At 40.7% G+C, this 17,953-nt stretch overlaps 1 protein-coding gene across 2 annotated transcripts in view; it reads left to right on the forward strand.

Annotated features, from left to right (window-relative positions):
* Positions 1–17,953, forward strand: part of LOC128448089 (microtubule-associated serine/threonine-protein kinase 3) — a 28,921-nt gene continuing 10,968 nt past the window's right edge. For both annotated transcript variants that reach the window (XR_008339703.1, XM_053430640.1), the window contains exons 1-10: positions 1–415; positions 4,224–4,312; positions 5,813–5,885; positions 8,145–8,223; positions 11,222–11,379; positions 12,887–12,962; positions 13,303–13,512; positions 15,832–15,933; positions 16,578–16,710; positions 17,638–17,705. Coding sequence is in view for 1 of the 2 variants with exons in the window: in XM_053430640.1 (XP_053286615.1) it covers positions 330–415; positions 4,224–4,312; positions 5,813–5,885; positions 8,145–8,223; positions 11,222–11,379; positions 12,887–12,962; positions 13,303–13,512; positions 15,832–15,933; positions 16,578–16,710; positions 17,638–17,705 (1,074 nt within the window). In the remaining variant the exon portion in view is untranslated. The remainder of the gene's footprint in view (positions 416–4,223; positions 4,313–5,812; positions 5,886–8,144; positions 8,224–11,221; positions 11,380–12,886; positions 12,963–13,302; positions 13,513–15,831; positions 15,934–16,577; positions 16,711–17,637; positions 17,706–17,953) is intronic.

A 17,953-nucleotide genomic window follows, 5' to 3' on the forward strand; every position in this document is an offset into this window, starting at 1 on the left:
CCGGCGGACGGTTTGTTTCCAAAGTGAAGGAGGCTCCTCGACAAACACGCCGACATGGAGGTGCTGCGGGGAAAGGAGCACGACAGCCGTAGGGGGGCCCAGAGGCTGTGACCGGGAGCCACTGGGAGCCACCGGGAGCAACTGGGAGACGGTCGCTGTGAACACAAAAGGAACCGCCGGGAGGGATAGACGATGGTGGGGAGAACAGCGGGAAGAGGAGCGGGAGGAGGCGGAGGAGCGGACACGGGTTTCACGTCGACCCCAGCCGCGGGTTTCTGAACATTTCCCCAACTTCGAGACGAAGGTATCCGAGAAGAAAGGCCTCCAGCATGTCGGACCCGAGCCACTGGTCCGCGGCGCCGAGCCACAACAAGTCCCACTTTGTCCCCGGGGCTCTGCTGAAGCGCTCAAAGAGGTAGTTCTCCAGATGGGAGCCGACCGGGTCGCGCTGGTTTCACTGGTCCTCTGTGGTCACTGGCTTTGTGTAGCGACAGGTACCGTGTGTCCCAGCTGGTTTTCCTCTGCGGCTTTTTTCGATGGAGCTTTCTCTTTATGGTACAACCACAAAACAAGCTAGCTCCACAGAACGCTGCTCGTGCCTTAATCCGGTGCTGGGGCGGTTTGAAGCAGGGGTTTGTGTTTATATACCTTTTGTTTCTCAGATCATCGAAAGCCTCCAATAAACCGAGCCCACAACAGTTGCTCTAAAAATTCATATTAACGGAAAAACATTCCAATGCAAAAGTGCTGTTTATTTTCTGCAGCAGGTTATTAGAAGCCAACGCCAGTTTTACAGTTCATGCATGAAACCCTCTGGATCTCCCCAATGCAAGTTATATAAATACACACCGAAGGTCTTTTACTGTGAGGATACTTTTCTAGTTGTACTGGTATGCAAACCCAGTTCATACACAGCTGTTCAAACATCATGGAGAGCTACCACTACACTCTACTGACACTATATGCTCCAAAAATGTGATATTCTCAAATGAAATTCCCCCCCCAAAAAAAGATGCAATGTGCGGAAATTATACTGGTGTGTTTAAACCTAGACGTTTTTTGTTTTACACAGCTTTTAATAACATCATTGAAAGAAACTACTAAGTTTTTACTGACAATATTTACTCTAGAAGTTGCTTTTCACAAAGGAAATGCGAGAAATATCCGGTTTTCTCTGGTGGAATTGGAGAAAACGCTGCAGCAGGTTGTTTGAAGCCAAAGCCTGTTTTATAGTTGCCAAGTAAAAGAACCAGTGGATCTTCCAATGCAAATTAAATAGATCCACACAGGGGAGGATACTTGTCTTTGTGTGCGGGTGTGTTAACCCCTGAGTTTGTTTTTATCTTCTAAAAAGGTATACTCTAAAATCAAATTATGCAAATATCAGACGCAACGTGCACTTTTCTTTGGCCAGTTGACAGTGGATCTTTCAAGTGCGACCGCTACTTCCCCTTTCAGTCATTGCAAGTTGGTTGTGCTGGTGTGTGATGGAGGCTGGAGCTCTGCCATGTTGAAGATAATAACCTGCAGCTTTTAACTGTCTCATGCAGGGTTGACTCTGAGCTGAAGTGCAGGCCTGGCTATTGTGGGTTATGGCTGCAAAAAAGAAACCTGTTACTGTTAATTGGAATTATTTGCTATATTGTCCGGCTTTAAAATGTCTGAAAACATCTCAATTTCCTAAAGAGCCGCGTTCGTGTCTTCAGAAATGTACATTTATCTCATCAAAAGTTCAAAACAACAAAATACTCAATTTACTGTCATGCAAAGAGTCACTTTCAAAGGTCTGGAAACAGCTGCAAATAGTGATTGTTTAATCTTATCGCCTGATAAAGTTCTTGATTCATCTTAGGTTGATAAAATGTCAGGAAAGTGTTCATCACAATGTCTTACAGCCCAAGGTGGATTCTTCACGTTGCCCCAGAGATTTTTGAGGATAGATTTTTTTTTTACCAGATCTGTGGGCTGGTCACCCTGGTGTCACAGCCAAAGCTGCTCATTTAAATGCTAATGGTCAAAGTTTGCCCATTCTTTTCAAGACAGGATTATTTAGCACTAACTTCACTCCCTTTACTCACACACAACACATACACACACACACACACACGTCTCAGAGTTGTGGACATCTGTGGCTCAAGCTGGGCCTGCTGTTACTGTCCACAGACACACTCCCTCCAGCTTTGTATGTGTGTGTTGACAGGAGGTTTCCTCTTTGTGTTTTTAACCATCATCGTCTTCTCTCTTCATCTGACAATGCCGCCGCGCTGTTGTGTCATGCATTTGCCTGCAGATTAGAGTCGTAGTTACGTAAACGTTTCTCAACGCAGTGCCGCTCCGAAGGCGGAAAATAATCTCATCCGTTAAATCTCAGTGGGAAGAGACGATGAGCTGTCAGTTCTTCTAGTTTAGAATCATAAGCCTCATGTGCACTCTTATTTGCCATATACACCAGTAAACTGAATATCTTGAGTTTGGGACTTTTGAACAGACAAACCAGACATTTGATTACCAGGTTTCTGAAAAGCTTATTGTTGGCATATCTTTTCCTCACAATTAAAAAAAATATATATATATCTCTAATTTATATTAGCCAAAAATCTAAATAATCATGAGTTGCAGCCCCTAAATTAAGTTAAAAAAAAAAAAACACTCACATTCATGTAACATTATTACAGAACCTGATATGTGCTGCTGCCCTAGTCTGGCATTGTATTATGTGTTGAGTTAAGGATCATCGTTACACACCCTTGTTGCCCTGGTTCTTTTAAACCAGTATAATTCGCAGCCTTCAGCTGTAGACAAACTGGTTTGCTCTCTGAGTAAAATAATTATATTTTAAAAGCTAAATTAACATTTAAATGTACTGAAACAAAACATAATCGTTTTACTGACTTTCTCTTTTAGGCTTAATATATACACTCCAGTCTCCTTTTGTTAAATCTGGGCTGGCTAACATGTTATGTGAAATAGCCGACTGCAAAATGATTGACAGCTAGTGCTAATGGAAAATACGCTTTTAAGAAGCAATTTTAATAGTTCAGGAAATGCAAAAGAAAACCCCAGACAACATACATTTAAAATATCATGATATTATAAAAGTACTTCCATTATAGTTGGGAGAATAGCAAATAGTGTGATCCAGAAAACTAGACGTTGGTCTCTATTGTCACCACTCCCAGTTTGTACCCAGCCAGTTTGCACACAACAGTGTTCTTGTGTTGTGACTCGTTCAGACGGTTTCAGTCAGCTACATTAGTCAGAGATTAACAGATGACAGTCTGCTACTTTAGAGGTCAAGTGTCTTCTTAATCTTTCCACTGTTAACAATGCCACAAGTCCTGTTCTGTTCATCAAGCTTCTGCGCAACACAAGCAAACACTTGGACGTACACACAACCTTAGGCACTGCTAGAGTCAAACCTGTAGGGCCAAAATTATAATTCTCAGATTACAGGGATTTATTGTTATTCTATCGTTCATTTTAACAGTTTAGTGACGAAAGGAAAGATGAGAATAATCCCTTTTAACTTCTTAATGCTAAGTAACAATTTGTTTGTTGTCATGATTTTTAAAATGGAAAAGATTTGCCTTAAGCAGTAGTTTGCAGGAATACTGATGATAAGAAATAAGGCAACAGAAAGAGGGTAATACACTGCCTCAGTTGTTCATTTGACGCACTTGAACTAATGTTGAGTACTGCAACTGAATGGACCTTATTCAAAGAAGTTAGGGAAAACAATAGCCAAATTGACAAAAGGCTTACGTCAGATGCACTTCCTTATACAAACCAATCTATGTCAAGTATAAGTAGATGCATCCAACGTGGGTGATGACGACTGGAAGTACAATTTAAATAGGTCTTTAGTGCAATTTATCTCTAAATAGCAACATGAAACCAAAATGAACTCGATCCAAAGTTTAAAAAGTAACCGAGACGTGAACTTTGATGTAGATCATGGTTCAAACACAAAGTGTGAAAACGCCCTTAGTTCATGATTTAACACTGTCAGAAAACCAGCTTATTTTCTAACTACTGCTTCCTAATGGTATAATTTCACTGACGGACAGTTGCAGCTGAATTACCTGGTCCACAGTCTCATGACAGTCACTCGGTATACAAAGCCCCAGAGAGACATTTTAAACCAAATGTTGATGAGAGATGCAGATGTGTGTGTTTAGGCTTTCAGCCAATTTTTTTTTCCTACTCTCTTTTCTCCGCTCCAGCTGTCGCAGCAGCAACAGGAAGAACCTCGGTGTCGGGACGCCATCGCCCACGCTGTCCCGGCCACTTTCTCCACTCTCTCTCCACACCGGTAAGAACCACTTATGTGTGTTGTTACCTTTTTAATCACAACGTGTTCCAACAGGTGAACCATTGCAAAAAACATGTTAGCAGAAAAGCATGTTAGTATTGGCATCGGCTCAACTTTACCTGCATTATAGTGTCATCCAACAATTTATTGGCCTGGGGTATGAAAATCGTTTCACCGTGTTTGATTGAGGCGGTCGATAGAGAAAACATTAGTGTTTCACTAATGCAAGATCAAGCTAGTTGAAGACACCAGTTCTGAGCAGCACCACACCACAGTATGTGATTGACTCTCTGCAGAACCTCCAGACATGTATGGATGACCTGGAGGACACAGGAGACTGTTTGAAATATGACACACTCGGTTTGGAGTTAGCATTAATGAACACCATGTCAATTCAAATCAGAACTGTAGGGTGTTAACTGTTTATCTGACAAAGGGGGAATGAAAAGTCATTTGCATAACATGATCCAGTGTTTTATCAACTCACTGAAGAACATTTCACATTGTCCCTAATGGGAAAATATTTGAATGCTGCAAAATGAAGATTTGTTAATAACATGTCACTTTTTCAATCAAACACGACAATAAGAAGAATCATGATATGGAGCCTCCTTATTTGTGTGTCTTAAAAATTATGAACAGTAAACATATGGATGGGAGCAAGTTATTTGCAGAGGTGTTTCTAAATAACCTCAAATAAATTTTTGACCTCTGTTCTGCCAACAAATCCACATATATAAACTATTTCAATTAGCTGATACCAGCGGATAAATCTATATGGCGGATTTATCGTTGTATCTCTACTTTGTGATTAGAATAGAAATATATATATATAGTGTTTTACCATCAACACCCTCAGCCAAGGTTCCTCTTCAGTAAAATATCATCACCCATCAGAACTCCTTCCTTCAAGTTGGGAACTTTATCAGTAGATGTTCAGAATTGAGACTTAAGACACACAAGTACAGCAATGTACTGAAAGAGAGTACATTTCTAAATTGGCGGCATCCTCCTGCTTTGTGAATCAACAATAACATACAATTTGAGCCTTTTAGCCACGAGGCAGCTGCACTCTATGAAAAGAGTTTGGCTCTCCAGCAGTATGTGGACTCAATCAAACTCAAGGATCATCTAATCACAGTGAGGGTATAAGGCTCTAATTGGGTGCTCCACCATGTGTGTGTAAACGGATCAGGGTACCCAGACCCCCCGACCCTGATGAGACCAAACTGTGTAAAGTTTTCTCCGTAATGAAGAATATTCATAGGAGGGTGCTGTAGTATTTGGAAAATGTAATACCGAGATGATATACTGGACCCTTCTGAGGTGCTGGTTAATGCTGCACTGATTGAGTTTTCCTGCATAGAAATGATGTCATTATTTTTTCTGAAAATGTTCCACATGGAAATGCAACCATATGATTGTCTCTGTTCTATTTTCCGAAGTTTATTATTACAGTCGTAAATAGTGCTGGGAGTAACTCTGTCTTTCCTCTTTAAGCTGCAAGCAGCCCGCTAGACAGCCCCCGAAATGTGTCGACCAGCGCCTGCCTCAACTTTCCATTTGCCAGAAGGTACGTCAACACTGCACTTACAAATCATTGCCCCTTGTGTTTTTGTCAAACGATGCAATTTCCTTATAATTTAATTTGGAATAATTTGGTACCAAGTACACCTAAAAAACTGCTTTCAAGCCAATTAAACATTCATTGATTATTCAAAGAATATTGGATACTTTATTTTCCATTTAAGTTGAATTGAATGCAGACAAGTTATTCTACAAGTTACACTACATTACCAACGACTTTATGGAGTTAAATTATAGTCCCTCTGATTTCTTTATAATTAGGTTCAATTTTCCCTTTAAATTATATGAATTCCTTGGAGAATTCCAGAGTTGTCAGTAAGTGTTGACATAAAAGATTGCAGCATTAAGAGGTTTTCAATTTGAGACTTTCTTATGCTTTATTATACTATAATTGAGTCTACTGTACACATAAACAAATACAGTTTTCAGCCATGAGCAGCACCTATTTACTGCACAGAGTGAAAATATGAACTGGAAGAACTTTTATTTACTTTATATTTGTTTATTTGTCTGGCATCTCTGAGCAGGCTGCTATATAAATATAACATTTTGGGATTTGCTTAATCAAATCTAATTTCTGATACCACGATTTGCTATATCAGGAACTACAGTCTGTGTGTGACTGTTGTTTACATTCCCTGGACCCTTTTTAATTTAACGGTACAAAAAGCCAAATGATCCCCAAAACAACATTTAATGATCTGAGGGTTGACTGTGAGATTGGTTGTGTGTGCTGGGACAGAGGCAGACAGACAGCAAGCTGTAGGGAAACAGCAGCGAGTTGTCTGAGGCTGATTCAGCCTCGAGCATTCATGGAAGCACACGCACACACACCTCCCCCGCCAGGTCTCCTTACAGGCGACTCCTCCTCAGCAGGATCAGGCAGATAGATAGATGGTACCCCGAAACCTACTCCCACACCTTTCAGCCTACAAGTGAGGCGGCACCTTAAAGACACCCAAGAACGGTCATTAAAAACTCATGAGCAGCTCAGACGCTTGCTCCTTAAACACAATGCAGACCAGACCGAAATATGACAACTACTCTCAGTAACTTTGTGCTAGCATCACGGTAGCTTACTGTCAACATTAAAGTTAATATATTCATTAAACTTTTAATCCTTCAATATTTTGGATTTGCATTTTCTATTTCTAGTGTCATAAAACATCAAGGTTTAAGGTTCTTTTAATTTCAGTGTCATTTGGACAAAACATTTAATGGCCTTCGTCTAATGTTATAACGAATCAAGATCTTATTCTGCACACATAAACTATAACTTCATGACCACATATTATACAAGGGAAAGTGATGAAGCAACCATCCGCTGTTGTGCTGCAATAATGGTCTCAAAGCTCAAACCTAAAATAAAAAAACTAGAGGAAAGAAAAATCTGCACAATATGTCTCCTTCAATAAAGGAATGTTAGTGCCTCTGACGTTCCTTGTTATTTATTAAACTTTTCTTAATTAACCCTTTCTCATCTTTAACATCCCTCTATGAGCCTCTTAACTCAAACTATCACTGTAAATACATGTAATTGTTTAGAAGCATTCACTCAACCTGTAAGTTTCATTGATTGTGTTAAAATTTGAATGCAGACAAATGGTAAAATGGAACAATAACACCAAAATCTTAGCTATGCCTTAAAGTGCAGATTTGTTTTTCTTATGTAAACGCTGGCCTCAAATTAATTTAGGTAGGTCGCCTCCCCTAGTATCTGAACAAATGAAAACTGGCAAGGAAGGCAACATTGTCAGGACTAATCCCTCATCTGAATGCCAGGGGTCACAGGGTCACTTGTGCAAGATTCACAAAACTCACTAAAGTCGGTTTCTCTTTCTCTCTGTTGCTTTCACGGTCTCAGTCACTTGGCTCGTGCGGACAGGTAGTTCCTTTCATATTCTTGCTCCATTTGTTTTGTCTTTTCAAGTTTGTCTTTTTGATACTGCAATCCTGTATTTGCATTTATATTGGTTTTCAAAAAGAAAATTATACTTATAAGAATCACTTGTGATAGATTTTCTGAAGGACCGCATAAAGCCTAATGCTAACGAGCTGCTATGAATATAATTACTCACAGAACTCTTTTGTATATGATTAAGGGAGGAAAACCAGTCATTCATTTCACAGTCTTGTAGTCACGGCTCTCCTACGTCATCTGTTATGTAAGGACTTTCACGTATGAAATGCTATCTAATGCCTACTTTGCCGAGGCTTATGTAACTCCCATGTCTGTTTTTCTCAGAGCTGAGGGCCGGAGATGGTCTCTGGCATCCCTCCCCTCGTCTGGCTATGGAACCAATCCGCCGAGCTCAACAGTCTCGGTAAGTTCCCCCCAAAACACGACACTGCCCCCTCCTCACCAGTCGAGACGTGGCGGCCAGGAAATTCTAACACCTCACTCAGCCCAAACAGCACATTGGTGTAGGCAAAGTGGGACAGCAAATACAGAGATGACAAACCACTAATTGTTTTCCTCCATCATCTGCTTGAATGAGTCATTCTCCCAAGTCTATGGAACTGTGTGAGATGTAATACTCACAGTATGTGTGTATGCATGTTAATGTGCGTGGGGGGGTGACTTTTTTATGAGAGGCTTGACCAAGGCATCACAACATCACACGTTTGTCAGATTAACAATGTGCTGAGACTTTTTTCTTTTTTTTAAGAAGTTGGTCTTTACAAATATGTTTATATTTTACCAAATCATAACAGGAGTTATCTCAGGACACTTTTCATGTACAGAAGGTCTAGATGGCATTTAATCGTTGGCTAGTGGCTTGGTTGCTTGGTTGGTTGGTTGTTTGTTAACTTGTTTGTGAGGTTGGTTGCCAGCTTGCTCCGTTGGTTGGTTGCTTGTTTGTGTGCATGGTTGTTTGTTTGTTTGCTTTTTTGGGTTCCTCGGTTGTATGATGATCCAAATAGGAGATGGTAGAGAGGCACCCAGTAAAGTTGGGTGATGTTACTAAATTGTGAGAATTTGGTGATGGCATGTAAGTTAACTGAGCTCTGATGCTGATCATCTTTATCCCCAAAAATCCACCAGCCAGTAGCAATCGAGTGTAGAAAGCACAGCTGCAGCTCCTTGTTTGTACCTGGTGCTGCTGAGCGTCGCTGTCTGAGCTTAAAATAACCAACGGTTCATCGTATCAGCTGTAGATAATTAACTGTTGACAGGTCTAATTTAAAATGGGCTGTGTGCTCACTACATGCTGCCATCGAGTCATAGATAGTTTGTGAGTCAAGAACCACCACTCTGGAACTTCACTGTGCAACGAATCTTCCTGCAGTCCCAACAAGTCCCACAGAGTGAGACATCATGTCACTGTCAGAGAGGTCATTCTCCAAAATTAACTTGATTTTGTATTTAATAAATGAGCTCAAAGGCTTTATATCTTTCAACTTTGGCCTTCAATTCATAGTTGGAACAATAAATCTCCCACAGCTGTTCTATTTAATTGTACCAGATACACACGCATTCCAATCAACATTTAAGTAACATAGATTAATTATAGGATCTACAGCGATCACCTACATTCTTGGCTTAGTTGCTGCTATTCAAATTGGTGTCTGTGGCGGGCCGGGCCACTGACCAGCATTGTCGTCGGGAGGAGCAGGAAATTTGACTCCACTGAGCTTTTCACATCAAAATGCTGTGCACGTATTTTAAGAGGGGAAATGTATACTAAGTAAGTAAGTAACATCCTTTTTTAGAATAAAACTGTAATTATAACAGTTTACAGAATGACCTAAGTCCACAACGTTGAAATGAGCTGTGTTTGTTTGTGTGTGTGTGTGTGTGTGGGTGTGTGTGTGTGTGCGTTGGGGGTTGGGGGATGTGTTGAGTCGGTGGTGAAAGTCTAACATGTGCCGCTATTATAAGGACGTTTATTGGGTAGACCCAGAGGTCAGTGGGGACAATAGCACTCTTCAATGGCTCTCCCTGGCCTCTTTATACTGAGTCATTAAATGAGACTTCACAGATGCTGGCCGTCCTATGTCCAGAACGCATGGGCTGCAAAATTAAACAGTAATGTAAACGGTGTGAAAAAGAGCTATCTTACTGCTGCAGTAGACATTGAAAAATAATTTCTTTATGTAAATGATGAAGCCTCTGTGGGCTTCATTACTGTTAACATCATCACCTAAATAAACACGGATGATTAGCTGACAAGTGTTAAGTTCTCTTCAGTATTCTAGATTCGTACTGCAATAAAATCCTCCACAGGTGTGTAACCAGTGGTTTGGCCTCACGATGGCTTCTTTGCAGCTGTCCGCATAAACCATGTTATATGGTGCAATGCTGTAATTATGTAAAAAATGAAGGGTTTAGTTGTAGAGCTTCCTGATTTGAGAGGCACTGAAGCTAACTCACAGTCAAGGATCTGAACACAACTTCATTGCTTTGGCTCTTTGGGGACTTTTGTCTGCCCGGTTTAAATTTCAGGGTTGTCTAACTTGTTTGAACACGTTTGCTTTCTCGTTAACTGAGCAATGCTACTGAAAACTCACGACTGACACGTAGCAATTATGTCTTTGCAAAAGTAAGTTGCGGCGTTTACTAGGTCTGTAATCTTGAGTTTGACCAACACAAAATTCTACCTTTTTAGCACCTTTTAAATCTTTGGCTTAATTTTGCCAAATAGTCCATTTTGGCAGCAGAGCCTGGATGAGCTCTGCTGGTGTTTTGAACACGTGTCACACCAAAATGTGTCGTTCTGTTTTCTTTCTCCGCAAGGATGTTTGAGTCTTTGTGTATCAAAGCTTGTATAAATAAATGTTCTCTGAGCGTAGATATCATTGTTTCCCTTAAGTGCCACTGCTGCAACAATTTTGCAACTGTGGGTCAAGAAGTTACAATTACACAAATCTGCATCGGGCTTTTAACTTGAGATGATGGATGCAGGAGGTGGAGACACATGGCAATGCCTGGCCTTTGGAAGAGGGGGAGAAATAAGTAAAAAGAAAGAGGAGAGACGCAAATGTCTATCATTAAGTCAGATACATTTGAATAACTCTGACAGTGAGTGCACTATCCAAAAATCCCTCACAGCCGAATGTGAGGGATTTTAGCCATTGGGCATCCAGGATAAATCCTAGTGGGCTTTCAAAAATCTATAGTCTCTTCACCATCCCTCCCCCTGTACCTCTCATTCAGAGGGTGCATATGATAGTGTGGTGCTTCTACTCAGATATGATATAATTATCCAAACATTGATTTGTGGTGTTTTATTTCATACCTTTCAGAATTCACCTTGACATTTGGCCAATGTAGAAACAAATAAATGCTCTTGATTCATGAATCCATCTTTGTGTCCGCAGTCGTCCTCGTCCTCCCAGGAGCGTCTTCACCAGCTGCCGTACCAGCCAACACAAGATGAGCTGCACTTCCTTTTCAAACACTTCCGCAGCACGGACAGCATGACCGACGAGGATGTGAGGCCCTCGACTGTCATGCGACCTCGGTCTCGGAGCCTCAGGTACCTGATCCTGAATTCACATTGAATCTAAATGTGTCTTATTGACAAACGGATTGTTTTCTTCTATAATGGTGCATATTCATTTAGTAAAAATCTAAATCTTAATAATATAAAATGTATTGTGACCCATTGTGTTGAAAGCTGAGATATTGATATCCATGATGAGGATGTCACCTCATTTTGAATGCTTTGCTCACATGGATTCAAGGCTCTCAATTTATTCACATACTCTCAGTCTCTACCCTTTGGCAGTTTTTCTTTTAAAAGTGAAGTGCATCATATTCATATACACATAGCCCTATCAGCTGTGACACTTAATTGTAGTGTCTTGTTTTTCCCCTGTAGATCCTCTGTGAGATTAGATGACACTTCTCAAACCACACGTTTTACAACCAGTTCTGACTGGACTCTGAAAATGTTTCTGTGTTTCGCAATCTAGTGAAATCAGTATACAGATTAAAATTCAGTAATCCTTCCTAAGGGATTAACTCCCTCTTCGTTGAAAAAAAACAAAAAAACATTTCAGATTTTGATAGCGAGTGCATTGCACTGTTCATGAGGTCCTTGGTGACATAAAGTACTGGTAGACTGTCTCATGTCAAGATGCCTGTACATGGATGCGTTTGGCGTCTGATGCGCCTCATTAATTACACTTTGCTGGCAGGTGGAGCTCTGACTGCAGAGCTGTTTGGATTTGACAACTTTTGTCTGTTGGCTCTGCACTGTTTGTGCGATGCTGAAGAGCTCTGTGTTCTGGCACCATGGTGTGCCGTGCGTAGGCGTGCTAGCTAACAGCGCCTCAGGGATCTAGCTGCTGAACTGTAGTCGAGGGTGGTGGTGGCAAAGGGGCTGTGGGGGGCGCTTGATGCAGAGAGCCACGGTGAGCTGCATCAGTGTGTGTTGGGCTGCAGCCATCCAGTCTAACAGAGGAATCTTTTCATGACAAAAAATGGCTTAGGGAGCCTGTTTTCATGCGATAGGTTTTCCCTCCATCTGTTCCCTTTGAAGCTTATATTTTTCTGTAAAAATACACTCATCTCTGTCGTCTAAATACTGCTGGTGTTGCAGTAAATGACTGATTGAGTGATGTTGGTGAATCACACATTTTCGACCAGAAGAAACGTACGCAGTCTGCAGAGAAACATGAAAATATGACAGTGAAATCCATCCTGATCGCAGCTTTAGCCGCTGAAGAGCCACTGATATCGAATGTTGACTCACAATATTGCTTTTGGTGAGTTGAGATTAACGTTGCAAGTATAGATGACCGATCTCAAAGAGGTATTGACTTTCAGTCAAACCATAACCGCGAGTGGATCGTTGATGTGTGCATGTTCGGCCTGACTCGACTGAATCGATTGTTTGTCATTTCTTGATATCCGTGACATAACCACTGTCACACTCTATCCCAGCTTAATGGCTGAGAGGAGAGTTGTATTGATAACTGTCATAAAACATTTGTTGACCAATTAGAAAATACTAAAAGCTTGTTTTGTTTCCCTTGCAGCCCCGGGCGGTCAAATGTTTCTTTCGATAATGAGATAGTCATGATGAACCATGTTTACAAAGAACGTTTTCCAAAGGTACGTACTTCATATCTGTGAATTTGTATTTGAATTGAAGTCATTCTTGTTGATCAGTTTTTTGTGGCACTTAAACAAAACCAGTTTGGTTTGTTAATCCACCTGAAAGCCATACATATAGTTGAATCAGGAGCATCTTGAAAAGTATTAATTTATTTTATAAGTTCATAACAGATTACAGAATGGCAAACATCTCAGCAGGTGGCAAAATAATCACTGGTTATAATCAACAACCATATGAATCCACCCACAGAAACATTATGGACATTTGGTTCTGCGAAGAGTGAAAATCCTTACCGCTCCTTTAAATGCCTTTTTTGTACTTGCCCCCCCCCTGCAGGCCACAGCCCAGATGGAGGAGCGTTTACTGGATATCGTCACCCACTGTTCTCCAGACAGCTCCCTCCCGCTGGCTGACGGGGTGCTGGGCTTCATCCAGCACCAGTTGGTGGAGCTGGTCAGAGACTGCCTGGATAAGGCCCAGAAAGGCCTGGTTACCTCCCGCTACTTCGCTGAGCTGCAGGAGAATCTGGAGAAGCTGCTTCATGAGGTGGGCAGACAGCCAAACGATTTGGACCCATGGGGGAATTTTGTGGGTCAAAATGGTCTTTATAGCTCCAAAAAAAGTATTTAAAATAAATCTAATAGTATCACATTGTGCCTCTTTAGCCACCATCTGCTAGTGAGCTTCAACTTGTCAATCTGATGAGATGAAGTTCTAAAAAGGGATTGATTGATGGAGGCAGGAATGTGCAGTCAGCCATGTAACTCAATAACCGTCTGATAGCCGGAGGCACATTCAATCGATTTTGTGGTGGAAAATGACAGTGAAGTCGAGAGGCACTTTTGTCATAGGTCTCATCTGTGCTGTGATAAAATGTTAGTTTCTATAGCAACCTCCCCCTCTGGTCCTGTGCATGCTGTCAGACAGAAGGCCCGGCCGAGTCGCTGTACCTCCAGCTGAACTGATAAGTCTGTTCCCATACAGTGGAACAAATACTGTCACACATGAACAAACACACTCCCTCTCACTTTGTGCACTAAGGCCACTTTGTTAATAAAATGAGTTTGAGTAATGAAGTGCATTAATGCATGAAATGGTCTAAATTACCTTCAGTTTGAACAAGCTTCAGCCTTTTCGTATTTAAGCAGACATATTGCTTTTGCAGTGCGTCTTTCCTTGTGGGTGTTACAGTTTTTCATGCAAATGTTAAAGGTCTGCAATGTTAGAAATCTAAAGCCCAAGGTGAACGGAGCTGTGTCAAATCGCTACAGTTTGACCTTTACCTTTGTGATAATGAGGAGAAATGTCACTTCTTGTTCTTCCCATAAACTGTGAACACAAAAATAAAAGTTGACTTCAAGGAGCACCCTCCTAGTTTAATGGACAGATGGAAATGATATCTTACGTTACATTTACTCATTTGGCGGAGGCTTTCATCAAAAGGAAAGCACAACTGAAGGACAACACTGAACTAGGAGACCATTGAAGATAGTAATAAGTGCTAAATCTGTTCAATAGGACAAAGTGTCTGATATCAGGTAAAGAAATACACCACAAAGTGCCAGTGATGGTGTTATTGTGCTAGGAAGAGTTGAGTCTGCAAGATGTTATTTAACATAAAAGCTGTGTTCTAGTTCAGCTGCAACATTCTTTGGAGCTCTCAGTACGTGGCCCCTGAATAAGGACATACAGTAGCTGGAGAGGGACATCCCTGCTCTGATTGCGTCTGGCAGCTCACTGACACCATCGAGGAACTAAAAACAATCGCAAGGGAAAAAACTAGATAAGAGCACTTAGAAGATATTTAACACTGTTTTACACTTCTGTGTGACGTTCATATCCCCACTGAGCTGACACGAAGTGAGCATGTGAGGATTCTGTTTTTTTAGAAGATCAACAGGACACACTTGTGTAATATTCACAGTAGATCATGGGTTGTATGGGACCAGAGGGAAACTTGCACGGGTTGGAAATGACTGTGTTTACAGATAGCTTGATAGATAATTTTTTTAAGATCTCGGCATCTAGGCTTCCCGTTTCCCCTCTGTACCGAGATGTTTTGCTAAGCTAGGCTACCTGGCTGCTGGTTTTAGCCTGATGTAACAGACAACAGTATCAGTCTTGTCATGGTCCAGACTCCACATGCAAATGACAGAAATGTATAGTACACCATGGAGCCACTGTTACACACACTGTCGCTCCAGCCGTCTAGAAGAAAGACCACAGATGACTCATTCAGACTATTCACACCCACCCAGTGATTATTCTAATACTTCCTCCTTCTTTAACGTAATTAAGTCTCTGACGCAGTTCTTTTAGACTGCGTCTGTTTTCATATTTCTCTTAGTGACATACCCATCTGCTTTGAACACACTGTATTCATATATTTGCATTTCCAATTTTAGTACTAAGCAGTGCTGCTACTGGAATATTTGTACTATCTTTTTACTTTCTGTAGCACCTCTCACTCAAATCAAATGTAATTCAAAGTGCTTTAAAGGTGTTTGACACAACATTGGATATTACAAATTATTTCAACATTTGGATGTAGAGTCTACTGCATACAAAAGAAACCAAAAATAGAAAAGACAACAATAAACAAAAGTAAAGAAAATAAATAAATATATTTTTTGAATTTTGCTTGAATATACTCCCATGCAACAACAAATACACAGCTGCAGTATCTGTTAATATTTTTTCTAATATTTAACACTTATTCATATTTGCTTGTTCTTTTGTAATGTTAAAGTTTTTAAGTTTTTCCTCTCAGGTTGCTTTGTGATGATCTTTTTTGGTTGAGAGTGCTGCCCTACTGCAAACAGTAAAACCTAACTTGTTGTTTTCCGCTCCCCTGCTGTTTTCCAGGCTTACGAGCGCTCTGAAAGCGAGGAGGTAACCATCATCACCCATCTGGTGAGGAAGATCCTCATCATAATCTCCCGGCCAGCTCGCCTCCTCGAGTGTTTGGTAAGCCCGGCAAGAGAAAACCACGTTCTAGATTACTTTGATCGAAATGGGTTGAAGTCAGTTGTTAGGTTGAGATTCTGACCTTTTAATATCTCAGAGGAAAAACATTAATGTTAATCACCAGAAAATGTATCTGATGAGGGAGTAAAATATTATTAAACTTTCACTTTGCTTCCCTGTCAGTAGAGAAGTTTCCAATCAAAACAGTTTTCAGTGAAGTATTTTATTTCCTACAGTGACAACACATTGTTAAGATTTCAAATGTTATTGTTTTGCTGTGGTTGAATAAGGCTAACCTGCAGACATCTCTGTAAACTAAGACCAAGAGATCCACATGATCAGAAAGGCCTTGAATATATTTTATCTGTCTGCCGTTTATGATTTGACATAAACTTTAAATCATTAAATCTGATTTCAACAATTAAAGTAATTATAGCTCATCCAGCTAATGGGATAAATGCTTGTTGAAAATCTAAAGTGACTAGTGTTGAAGTGCTGACACGCTGAACGTGTTTAAGACTACATCTGCCTTTGACTTCTACCACTAATAGAGATGACACACTTGCCTTTGCTGTAACCTGCTTTGAGTTTCAGTCCATTGGGATATTGACTTGAAATTAATGGGTTTTGGATGCTGTTGACAGGAGTTTGATCCAGAAGAGTTTTACCACTTACTCGAGGCAGCAGAGGGCCACGCTAAGGTCGGCCAGGGAATCAAGACGGACATCCCGCGGTACATCATCAGCCAGCTCGGTCTGACCAGGGACCCTTTAGAAGGTAAAGGACTCATGAAGTAAAGCTTTATATGTGACTCACATATGCAAAAATTTGAATAAACAGGTGAACAGCTCTCTGTGCAGCAGCGTTGGTGCAGCTTCAGGGTTCTGTGGACCGAGTCCTGCATCAGGTCTTTACTCGCTGCTGCTCAATTACTCCAGGTCCCTTTTACAGTTTCAGAAAGAAAGCTACAAGCAGCATCACCACAGGACAAGAAGACAGCCCATTACATACAGACATGTTTAAAAAAAACTCTGCACTTTTTTCCCGCGTGAAAAGCCTATTTTGTATAATGATCATCAATTAATTTATTTGCCTGTTTCTTTCTTTACCAAGCTACTAATTTTAATACTTAGTAATTTAGATACAGAGGAAAAACTGACTCAGGGCTACAGTGTAAAAGCGAGAGGGGAAATCACAGAACACAAACATGATTGTTCTGGCGCAGTTGCTACATCACTCACTTTAATCATTTATAAACAAAAAAATCTCCATGAGTTGCTGCTGTCACCACTGTGGAAGCTGTAAAGCTGAATCAAAAGGCATCAACACACTGACAGCTTGTAATTAAACACTTGAATAGCAGTTTGTTAGTATTGCCATGGCAATGAGAAAATCATAGATCGTTTGCTTGAGATAATTGTGAAATTGCTGGTACGTGGCAGCTTGAGTCAGCACGAAAGAAAAGTGATTTCATAGATGAAACAAAGCCAAGTAGTTTTGTGTTTTCTGTCACAGAACTGTGTAAACAAGCTCATCTGAAACCTTTTATAATTTGCACTAGATCTACATTCAGTTCACGGCATATTGGACTTGGTTTACGTTCTATAACAGAATAATAAAAGATCTAACAGTTCAGACTCAGGAAACGCGTCCTTATCTGGTAATGCAGCTTGAAATATTAAACTGTTTCTCTCTTATTTGTAGACATGGTGCAGCTGGAACAGTACGAGGCCAGTCCTTTAGTGTCCGTGGAAGCAGATGCTCATGTGGAGGTAATTTGTTCTAAAAACATTGTGCACATACACCACTGTATTCCAATGTGTAACTTGTCTTTCTGAGCCACTTCTGACTGACACATCTGGAGTAATTGTATTTAGTATTTACGTAAAATTTGCCAACATTACACCTAATGCAGCAGACTGCTGAACCGGCCCGGAATTTTGACTTATGATTAGGGTTGCAAAATTCCGGGAAAATGTAAAGTTGGAAACTTTCCATGGGAATTAACGGGAATATATGG

This window comes from Pleuronectes platessa, chromosome 9 (assembly GCF_947347685.1).
Source record: "Pleuronectes platessa chromosome 9, fPlePla1.1, whole genome shotgun sequence".
Lineage (NCBI taxonomy): Eukaryota > Metazoa > Chordata > Actinopteri > Pleuronectiformes > Pleuronectidae > Pleuronectes > Pleuronectes platessa.